A 12228-nucleotide genomic window follows, 5' to 3' on the forward strand; every position below is an offset into this window, starting at 1 on the left:
ATCAACTTTTACCTTGAAAATCTTTTTTTTCCTTGAAAATCAACTTTTACCTTGAAAATCAATTTTTTCCTTAAATATTTTTTTGTCTTGAAAATCAACTTTTACCTTGAAAATCTTTTTTTTCCTTGAAAATCAACTTTTACCTTGAAAATCAATTTTTTCCTTAAATATTTTTTTGTCTTGAAAATCAACTTTTACCTTGAAAATCATTTTTACCTTGAAAATCAACTTTTACCTTGAAAATCATTTTTACCTTGAAAATCAACTTTTACCTTGAAAATAATTTTTTCCTTGAAAATCATTTCTTGTCTTCAAAATCAACTTTTACCTTGAAAATATTTTTTTCCTTGAAAATATTTTTTTGTCTTGATAATCAACTTTTACCTTGAAAATATTTTTTTTTCTTGAAAATAATTTTTTGTCTTGAAAATCAACTTTTACTTTGAAAATAATTTCTTGTCTTCAAAATCAACTTTTACCTTGAAAATAATTTCTTGTCTTCAAGATCAACTTTTACCTTGAAAATAATTTCTTGTCTTGAAAATCAACTTTTACCTTGAAAATCATTTTTTGTCATGAAAATCAACTTTTACCTTGAAAATAAATGTTTTCCTTGAAAATCATTTTTTACCTTGAAAATTATTTTTTACCTTGAAAATCATTTTTTGTCATGAAAATCAACTTTTACCTTGAAAATCATTTTTTTTCTTGAAAATCATTTTTTCCTTAAATTATTTTTTGTCTTGAAAATCAACATTTACCTTGAAAATTGTTTTTTGTCTTAAATTTTTTATCTTGAAAATAAATTTTTACCTTGAAAATAATTTTTTCCTTGAAAATCATTTTTTACCTTGAAAATCATTTTTTGTCATGAAAATCAACTTTTACCTTGAAAATCATTTTTTACCTTGAAAATCATTTTTTGCCATGAAAATCAACTTTTACCTTGAAAATCATTTCTTGTCTTCAAAATCAACTTTTACCTTGAAAATAAGTTCTTGCCTTCAAAATCAACTTTTACCTTGAAAATAATTTTTTCCTTGAAAATATTTTTTTTGTCTTGAAAATCAACTCTTACCTTGAAAATCATTTTTTACCTTGAAAATCAACTTTTGTCATGAAAATCAACTTTTACCTTGAAAATCAACTTTTAACTTGAAAATCATTTTTTGTCATGAAAATCAACTTTTACGTTGAAAATAATTTTGTCTTGAAAATCAACTTTTACCTTGAAAATCATTTTTTGTCTTGAAAATCAACTTTACCTTAAAAATAAATGTTTTCCTTGAAAATAATTTTGTCTTGAAAAAATCAACTTTTACCTTGAAAATTTTTTTTTCCCTTGAAAATCAACTTTTACCTTGAAAATCATTTCTTGTCTTCAAAATCAACTTTTACCTTGAAAATATTTTTTTTCCTTGAAAGAATTTTTGTCATGAAAATCAACTTTTACCTTGAAAATTATTTTTTGTCTTGAAAATCATTTTTTGTCTTGAAAATCAACTTTTAACCTGAAAATCAACTTTTACCTTGAAAATCATTTTTTGTCATGAAAATCAACTTTTACCTTGAAAATCAACTTTTAACTTGAAAATCATTTTTTGTCATGAAAATGAACTTTTACCTTGAAAATAATTTTGTCTTGAAAATCAACTTTTACCTTGAAAATCATTTTTTGTCTTGAAAATCAACTTTACCTTAAAAATAAATTTTTTCCTTGAAAATAATTTTGTCTTGAAAAAATCAACTTTTACCTTGAAAATTTTTTTTTCCCTTGAAAATCAACTTTTACCTTGAAAATCATTTCTTGTCTTCAAAATCAACTTTTACCTTGAAAATATTTTTTTTCCTTGAAAGAATTTTTGTCATGAAAATCAACTTTTACCTTGAAAATTATTTTTTGTCTTGAAAATCATTTTTTGTCTTGAAAATCAACTTTTAACCTGAAAATCAACTTTTACCTTGAAAATCATTTTTTACCTTGAAAATCAACTTTTACCTTGAAAATCATTTTTTGTCTTGAAAATCAACTTTTAACTTGAAAATCAACTTTTACCTTGAAAATCATTTTTTTCCTTGAAAATCATTTTTTGTCATGAAAATCAACTTTTACCTTGAAAATCAACTTTTAACTTGAAAATCATTTTTTGTCATGAAAATGAACTTTTACCTTGAAAATCATTTTGTCTTGAAAATCAACTTTTACCTTGAAAATAATTTTTTGTCTTGAAAATCAACTTTACCTTGAAAATAATTTTTTTCTTTGAAAATAATTTTGTCTTGAAAAAATCAACTTTTACCTTGAAAATTTTTTTTTTCCTTGAAAATCAACTTTTACCTTGAAAATCATTTCTTGTCTTCAAAATCAACTTTTACCTTGAAAATATTTTTTTTCCTTGAAAATCAACTTTTAACCTGAAAATCAACTTTTACCTTGAAAATCATTTTTTGTCTTGAAAATCAACTTTTAACCTGAAAATCAACTTTTACCTTGAAAATATTTTTTTTCCTTGAAAATAATTTTTTGTCATGAAATTCAACTTGTTGCATCACAGTCCACACTATGGAGAGTTCAAGAACCCCCAAAATTAGTAGGACAAAAGGATATTCACTGAATAGTCTCATGAGTGAAGCATACACACATTTCCCTTGTGGATCAATAAAGTGGTTAGAGTGTCTGCCCTAAGATGGGTAGGTTGCGAGTTCTAACTCAGCCTTATTTCAAGTAGTATAGCACATGTTTTAGTACATATTACTCCAGAGGAGGAAACAAAAGGGGAGGACTGCTGCTCTCAGGTTTTTGGGGTTCAGACTCCCTGACCGCTGCAATGCTGTCCTGTAGGTGCCAGAGGGGATCCACAACACGGGGGAGGAGGTAAGTGAGCTGCAACCCATAGCTGAGAATCCCACCATCGTCCAGGGGGTGACCAGGGAGCAGGACCACAACAAGTACAGTCCACCACACACAGGTGAGAGTTTCTGAATCTGGAATATAAACTCACTTACACTCATTCTGTTTGGCGGCATTTGATACTTGGCAGGATAGTCAATGTGTTTAGTTTCTTCTACCCTATTTTTCAGACTATTTTATTTGTGAGAGTCCAGTCCATAGTGGATCTAACATAATAGTGAGAGAGTCCAGTCCATAGTGGATCTAACATAATAGTGTGAGAGTCCAGTCCATAGTGGATCTAACATAATAGTAAGAGTCCAGTCCATAGTTGATCTAACATAATAGTGAGAGTCCAGTCCATAGTGGATCTAACATAATAGTGAGAGTCCAGTCCATAGTGGATCTAACATAATAGTGAGAGTCCAGTCCATAGTGGATCTAACATAATAATGAGAGAGTCCAGTCCATAGTGGATCTAACATAATAGTGTGAGAGTCCAGTCCATAGTGGATCTAACATAATAGTGAGAGAGTCCAGTCCATAGTGGATCTAACATAATAGTGTGAGAGTCCAGTCCATAGTGGATCTAACATAATAGTGTGAGAGTCCAGTCCATAGTGGATCTAACATAATAGTAAGAGTCCAGTCCATAGTTGATCTAACATAATAGTGAGAGTCCAGTCCATAGTGGATCTAACATAATAGTGAGAGTCCAGTCCATAGTGGATCTAACATAATAGTGTGAGAGTCCAGTCCATAGTGAATCTAACATAATAGTGAGAGAGTCCAGTCCATAGTGGATCTAACATAATAGTGAGAGTCCAGTCCATAGTGGATCTAACATAATAGTGTGAGAGTCCAGTCCATAGTGGATCTAACATAATAGTGAGAGTCCAGTCCATAGTGGATCTAACATAATATTGTGAGAGTCCAGTCCATAGTGGATCTAACATAATAGTGTGAGAGTCCAGTCCATAGTGGATCTAACATAATAGTGTGAGAGTCCAGTCCATAGTGGATCTAACATAATAGTGTGAGAGTCCAGTCCATAGTGGATCTAACATAATAGTGAGAGTCCAGTCCATAGTGGATCTAACATAATAGTGTGAGAGTCCAGTCCATAGTGAATCTAACATAATAGTGAGAGAGTCCAGTCCATAGTGGATCTAACATAATAGTGAGAGTCCAGTCCATAGTGGATCTAACATAATAGTGTGAGAGTCCAGTCCATAGTGGATCTAACATAATAGTGAGAGTCCAGTCCATAGTGGATCTAACATAATATTGTGAGAGTCCAGTCCATAGTGGATCTAACATAATAGTGAGAGTCCAGTCCATAGTGGATCTAACATAATAGTGTGAGAGTCCAGTCCATAGTGGATCTAACATAATAGTGTGAGAGTCCAGTCCATAGTGGATCTAACATAATAGTGAGAGTCCAGTCCATAGTGGATCTAGCATAATATTGTGAGAGTCCAGTCCATAGTGGATCTAACATAATAGTGTGAGAGTCCAGTCCATAGTGGATCTAACATAATAGTGTGAGAGTCCAGTCCATAGTGGATCTAACATAATAGTGAGAGTCCAGTCTATAGTGGATCTAACATAATAGTGTGAGAGTCCAGTCCATAGTGGATCTAACATAATAGTGAGAGTCCAGTCCATAGTGGATCTAACATAATAGTGAGAGTCCAGTCCATAGTGGATCTAACATAATAGTGTGAGAGTCCAGTCCATAGTGGATCTAACATAATAGTGTGAGAGTCCAGTCCATAGTGGATCTAACATAATAGTGAGAGTCCAGTCCATAGTGGATCTAACATAATAGTGTGAGAGTCCAGTCCATAGTGGATCTAACATAATAGTGTGAGAGTCCAGTCCATAGTGGATCTAACATAATAGTGAGAGTCCAGTCCATAGTGGATCTAACATAATAGTGAGAGTCCAGTCCATAGTGGATCTAACATAATAGTTAGATCCAATAAAAGTTCTTACTTATATCTGTCAGTAAACTGACCATGAAAGCACTAAAACATACCGGTGTAGTGAGTTTACATTATTCACCCAAGGAAGTTTAGTTATTCGAAAGTTCCGGTCGAACGTTTTTTTTTACGGGACACATTTCCAGTGTTGTTGTTGCACTAGTGAGCCACGGATGAGGAGATGCTGCTCCGTTATTGATTGAAGTAAAGTGTGAATGTCATTAAAACAGTTAGCGCCATCTTTTGACACTCCCGTCCTTGCACGCTACACCGTTACAACAAAGATGACGGGGAGAAGTACTGTAAAACATCATCCATGCAACTTTTTGAGCAAAGAACCACCATTACATGTTATGTAGACCACAAGGAAGTCTTTTACATTTAGAAAAAAATAATAATAATATGACTCCTTTTAATGCGCCCTATAATCCGGTGCGTCTTATATATGAAACTAGACCTACTCAGTGGCCTAGTGGTTAGAGTGTCCGCCCTGAGATCGGGTAGGTTGTGAGTTCAAACCCCGGCCGGGTCATACCAAAGACTATAAAAATGGGAGCCATTATCTCCCTGCTTGGCACTCAGCATCAAGGGTTGGAATTGGGGGTTAAATCACCAAAAATGATTCCCGGGCGTGGCTACGCTGCTGCCCACTGCTCCCCTCACCTCCCAGGGGGTGATCAAGGGGATGGGTCAAATGCAGAGGACAAATTTCACCACACCTAGTGTGTGTGTGACAATCATTGGTACTTTAACTTTAACTGATTAGACCTGATTAGACCCGTTCATCGGCAGTGCGCCCTATGGTCCGGAAAATACGGTACACATTTAGCTCCGACCTTCTGCTTGGGACAAAAATGTTACTCTTCAGACCAAGAAATGTGTTCAATTCAATCAGTGTCCAGTTTTGTTGAGAAACAAAATGTAGCCTCTTGCATACTGCGTAACATAGTTTAGTTTAGTTCAGGGGTCACCAACCTTTTTGAAAGCAAGAGCTACTTCTTGGGTACTGATTAATGCGAAGGGCTACCAGTTTGATACACACTTCAATAAATTGCCAGAAATAGCCAATTTGCTCAATGTACCTTTAACTCTATGTTATTATTAATAATTAATGATATTTACACTTAATTGAACGGTTTAAAAGAGGAGAAAACACGAAAAAAATGACAATTACATTTTGAAACATAGTTTATCTTCAATTTCGACTCTTTAAAATTCAAAATTCAACCGAAAAAAAGAAGAGAAAATCTAGCTAATTTGAATGTTTTTGAAAAAATTAAAAAAATAATTTATGGAACATCATTAGTAATTTTTCCTGATTAAGATTAATTTTAGAATTTTGATGACATGTTTTAAATAGGTTAAAATCCAATCTGCACTTTGTTAGAATATATAACAAATTGGACCAAGCTATATTTCTAACAAAGACAAATCATTATTTCTTCTAGATTTTCCAGAATTTTTTTTTAAAAGAAATTCAAAAGACTTTGAAATAAGATTTGAATTTGATTCTACAGATTTTCTAGATTTGCCAGAATAATTTTTTTGAATTTTAATCATAATAAGTTTGAAGAAATATTTCACAAATATTCTTCGTCGAAAAAACAGAAGCTAAAATGAAGAATTAAATTAAAATGTATTTATTATTCTTTACAATAAAACAAATAAATTTACTTGAACATTGATTTAAATTGTCAGGAAAGAAGAGGAAGGAATTTAAAAGGTAAAAAGGTATATGCGTTTAAAAATCCTAAAATCATTTTTAAGGTTGTATTTTTTCTCTAAAATTGTCTTTCTGAAAGTTATAAGAAGCAAAGTAAAAAAATTAATGAAATTATTTAAACAAGTGAAGACCAAGTCTTTAAAATATTTTCTTGGATTTTCAAATTCTATTTGAGTTTTGTCTCTCTTAGAATTAAAATGTCGGGCAAAGCGAGACCAGCTTGCTAGTAAATAAATACAATTTAAAAAATAGAGGCAGCTCACTGGTAAGTGCTGCTATTTGAGCTATTTTTAGAACAGGCGAGCGGGCTACTCATCTGCTCCTTACGGGCTACCTGGTGCCCGCGGGCACCACGTTGGTGACCCCTGGTTTAGTTTATTAAGGATCCCCATTAGTCTACACCGCAGTGGAGACTATTCTTCCTGGGGTCCAGGCAAAAAACATCACACAATCACAAAACAAAAGATTAAAATGCAGTACAACATGATCAAATAATAAAATGTTGTAATACAAAAATAGCAACAACAAAGAACCAAAAAAATAATAATAACTTCGAGTTTACATAATATTGTTCATACCAAAGATAAAAAGAGCAATATAAAAATAGATAGATATATATTTTTGCAAAAAAAAAATAAAACAAAGAACCAATGGCCTAAAATATATACATTAGTGTACCAAAGACAAACAGTAAGTGATGAAAAAAGTTCCATCCACCATTTTCTACTGCTTGTCCCATAATCAATAAAATAGTCAATAAAAACAGTCATGACATTAGGTACAATCTAGAATAATCTCTTTACGCAATACTTCTCCTCTTAGTCTATTCTTAAAACCCACTCTGCTGGTAACATACAGAAGTGCACGTGTGGTTCCGGGTTCACAAGAACTGTATTGTAGGGTTACAGTTGTGTTGTATTAAAAAAACCTGTCTTTGGAGCCCTGGTGGGTCTTTTCCAGGAAAAATCTCAAGGCTTCTCTTGCTTTCTCAGAATAAAAGGGACTCAGGCGGGGAGATTTGTTAACCCACAAAGCGACAGGGGGGGGGGGGGGGGGGGGGGGCTCCAGTCACGGTGTTAGGGGAAAAATGCAGAGCTAATAAAAACGGTTAAGAAATTCAAGTTGCCCTACGGTGTAATCTGTGTCCTCTAACCGTGAGAGCATGTTAATGAAAACCTTTCTCCTCGTTGGTTGAAAAATGTGCTGCATTGAGTTGTTGTGATATGTCTGAATATTTTCCTCAGTCAGAGCTGCTGTTGCCACTTCCCAAAATATAGAAGTGGATCTTTCCTCCAGCGGCTTGCCGGAGTTTGAGCTTGGTCCTGATGAAGTCTTTATTATATCGCCGAGCCCCAGCCTGACCAGGCCTTCTTTCTCCCCGCACACAGTAAGAACTATTACAAAATATCTTCCTTTATTTCATAATGTATTGTTAGTCGTATTCTGTGTGTACATCAACCCTGTACTCTTAATCCTAGAAGAAGTCACTGTCCACTGACTATAGTGCGCACCTGAATATAAACTGCACCCACTTTATTTTTGGACATTCTATTTTGAACATATATAGGCCATACACTCGTCCATAAGCCGCAGATTTTGAAACGTGAAATATTTTCACAGGCGCTTCACAAATTTAACAAAAGACTACGAGGCCCATTCAGCAACTGTTCTTAGGTACATTTACAAAGTTTTTAAGGAGATTTTTGTATTCACCAATGTTTTCTTAGCTGGGATTTGTTCGTAGGTAAGAACACATTTTGTTTTTAGGCCCACTTACGAAGTTTTTAAGGAGATTATTGTACTCACCGATGTTTTCTTAGCTGGGATTTGTTCGTAGAACAAAATCTATGAGTGCTCCAGAGCACTCTTAGGGTGGCCTATTTGTTCTTAAGTGTGACAAGTTCCCTTAATTCTATTGTCTAATGACAAATTAATATCATAGATATATATATATATATATATATATAGATATATATATATATATATATATACATATATATATATATATATATATAGATATATAGATATATACGTAGTTATATAAGAGAGAGAGAGAGAGACATGTAGATATATATGAGAGAGAGAGATGTAGATATATAAGAGAGAGAGAAAGAGATATGTAGATATATATATGAGAGAGAGAGATGTAGATATATAAGAGAGAGAGAGATATGTAGATATATATATGAGAGAGAGAGAGATGTAGATATACAAGAGAGAGAGATATGTAGATATATATGAGAGAGATATGTAGATATATAAGAGAGAGAGAGATATGTAGATATATATATATGAGAGAAAGAGAGAGATGTAGATATATAAGAGAGAGAGGGAGAGAGAGAGAGAGAGATGTAGATATATATGAGAGAGAGAGAGATGTAGATATATAAGAGAGAGAGAGATATGTAGATATATATATATATATATATGAGAGAAAGAGAGAGATGTAGATATATAAGAGAGAGAGGGAGAGAGAGAGATGTAGATATATATGAGAGAGAGAGAGATATGTAGATATATATAAGAGAGAGACATAGATGTAGATATATATATGAGAGAGAGAAAGATGTAGATATATAAGAGAGAGAGAGAGATATGTAGATATATAAGAGAGAGAGAGATATGTAGATATATATATGAGAGAGAGAAAGATGTAGATATATGAGAGAGATGTAGATATATAAGAGAGAGAGGGAGATATGTAGATATATATAAGAGAGAGAGAGAGAGAGATGTAGATATATAAGAGAGAGAGAAATGTAGATATACATATGAGAGAGAGAGAGATGTAGATATAAGAGAGAGAGAGAGAGATGTAGATATATATATATGAGAGAGAGATGTAGATATAAGAGAGAGAGAGAGAGATGTATATATATATATATATATATATATATATATATATACATATATATATATATATATATATATATATATATATATACATATATATATATATGAGAGAGAGAGAGAGATGTAGATATAAAAGAGAGAGAGAGAGATGTAGATCTATATATATATATATGAGAGAGAGATGAGAGAGATATATGTATATATATGAGATTCAGCAACTTAAGAACAGCAGGTGGGAGCAATTTGGCCGTTTAAGAACACGTCATGAATTTGAATGGACTCCTCTTAGGAAATCACTTCGGAAGAAAGATAACGGCGGCGTTTCTGGGTGTTGTTGATAAATGGCGTTCTCCTTTGCATAGTGGAGTTTTAACTCACACTTACAGATGTAGCGACCAACCGTAGTGACCGACGGTGGTTTTCTGAAGTGTTCCCGAGCCCATGTGGCGATATCCTTTACGCACGGATGTGGCTTTTAGATGCAGCACCGCCTAAAGGCATTGAAGGTCCGTAATATCATCGCTGTGAAGAAGCTAAGTTGCGATGCATCGCCACCAAGCAGGTAGTGTGATCCATTCGGGGCAGTCCAAATGTATCTGTGGCGTCCCCTGACCAACGCATGGTAAACACTGTACATCTGCCTACACTTTATGGTCCGTAATGGGAAAACAAAATGATGACAGGAGTGTTGAAGAAGAAGCATTTCCCCCCCCTGCTTGCTTTTGTGTTCTCCTGGAATAAGAGTTGGCAGGAATTACAGTTCTGGCAGCTTTTTTTGAAGGACTGGCAAGCTTTTCTGCAGCCCGGGTTAATGGGAGTATTATCTACAGAGCCAGATTCCCAGCTCCAACTGTGTGTGCGTGTGTTTGTGTATTGCATGCATGCATGCTCTGGCACGCAGTGTGTGGTCTGCCTGTGTGTGTGTGTGTGTGTGTGTGTGTGTGTGTGTGTGTGTGTGTGTGTGTGTGTGTGTCCTGGACGCAGACACCCCTGCAAATGTTTGCACGGGCTAATAGTCCACTCGTTTCCAGATGAACTTCCTGATCCGGGTGTCAAACCTTTAAAGCCAAGCAAGCGTGCAGTTAAACATTTAGTTGCACTGATGCATGAATATATCCACTCATATCTCGGAGTTCCTTATCACACTACACTGCAAAAAGTCAGTGTTCAAAAACAAGGGAAAAAAATACAAAAATGAGGGGTATTTTAATTGAACTAAGCAAAATTATCTGCCAATAGAACAAGAAAATGTGGCTTGTCAAGACTTTCCAAAACAAGTAAAATTAGCTAACCTCAATGAACCCAAAATTATCAATCAATCAATCAATCAATGTTTATTTATATAGCCCTAAATCACAAGTGTCTCAAAGGGCTGTACAAGCCACAACGACATCCTCTGTACAGAGCCCACATACGGGCAAGGAAAAACTCACCCCAGTGGGACGTCGATGAATGACTATGAGAAACCTTGGAGAGGACCGCATATGTGGGTAACCCCCCCCCCCTCTAGGGGGGGGGGGGGGGTTACCCACAAATGCACAAATTACATTAAAATAAGTATATTCTCACTAATAACAAGTGCACTTTTCTTGGTAGGAAAAACAAATGTGAGACCTTTTTGCTCAATTTGTTGAAAAATATTCTTAAATGAAGTAAATGCTAGTGCCATTATCTTGACATAATGATATACGCTCGGCATTACATTTCTTGAAACCAGCAAACTTATACTAAAAACTAGTTTATTGTTCTTAATGGAAAGGCAACAAGGCAAGCGCTTGTTACTCTCGGGGTCTCCTAGCCGCTCAGGCAAATCATATTGTCTAAAAATGCATTTTTCCATGGATAACATGACATCATCACGTCAAGTGCGTGCTCTTTCAGTCAATTAGTGCGCAAGAAAAAAAAAAAAAAAATTATATATATGTATATATATATATATATATATATATATATATATATACTGCAAAAAGTCAGTGTTCAAAAACAAGGAAAAAAATATATAAAAATTAGGGGTATTTTATTTGAACTAAGCAAAATGATCTGCCAATAGAACAAGAAAATGTGGCTTGTCAAGACTTTCCAAAACAAGTAAAATTAGCTAACTTCAATGAACCCCAAATTACCTTAAAATAAGTATATTCTCACTAATAACAAGTGCACTTTTCTTGGTAGGAAAAACAAATGTGAGACCTTTTTGCTCAATATGTTGAAAAATATTCTTAAATGAAGTAAATGCTAGTGCCATTATCTTGACATAATGATATGCGCTCGGCATTACATTTCTTGAAACCAGCAAACTTATACTAAAAACTAGTTTATTGTTCTTAATGGAAAGGCAACAAGGCAAGCGCTTGTTACTCTTGGGGTCTCCTAGCCGCTCAGGCAAATCATATGGTCTAAAAATGCATTTTTCCATGGATAACATGACATCATCGCGTCAAGTGCGTGCTCTTTCAGTCAATTAGTGCGCAAGGGGGAAAAAAAATTATATATATATATATATATATATATATATATATATATATATATATATATATATATATATATATATTAGGGCTGCAACAACTAATCGATTAAATCGATTAAAATCGATTATAAAAATAGTTGCTGATTAATTTAGTCATCGATTCGTTGGATCTATGCTATGCGCATGCGCAGAGGCTTTTAAAAAAATTTTTAAAAAAATAAAAATTATTTTTTTAAATTTTTTAAATAAACCTTTATTTATAAACTGCAACATGTACAAACAGCTGTGAAACAGTAATCAAAACAAGTAT

The 12228-nt window shown here is 33.8% G+C and overlaps 1 protein-coding gene across 2 annotated transcripts in view; it reads left to right on the top strand.

Moving 5' to 3' along the window:
* The window catches only part of si:dkey-112e17.1 (uncharacterized), a 73800-nt gene that overhangs the window by 55855 nt on the left and 5717 nt on the right, over positions 1-12228 (top strand). For both annotated transcript variants that reach the window (XM_062051636.1, XM_062051637.1), the window contains exons 4-5: positions 2843-2969; positions 7843-7985. In XM_062051636.1, coding sequence (XP_061907620.1) covers positions 2843-2969; positions 7843-7985 — 270 coding nt within the window. The remainder of the gene's footprint in view (positions 1-2842; positions 2970-7842; positions 7986-12228) is intronic.

This window comes from Entelurus aequoreus, linkage group LG06, assembly GCF_033978785.1.
Source record: "Entelurus aequoreus isolate RoL-2023_Sb linkage group LG06, RoL_Eaeq_v1.1, whole genome shotgun sequence".
Lineage (NCBI taxonomy): Eukaryota > Metazoa > Chordata > Actinopteri > Syngnathiformes > Syngnathidae > Entelurus > Entelurus aequoreus.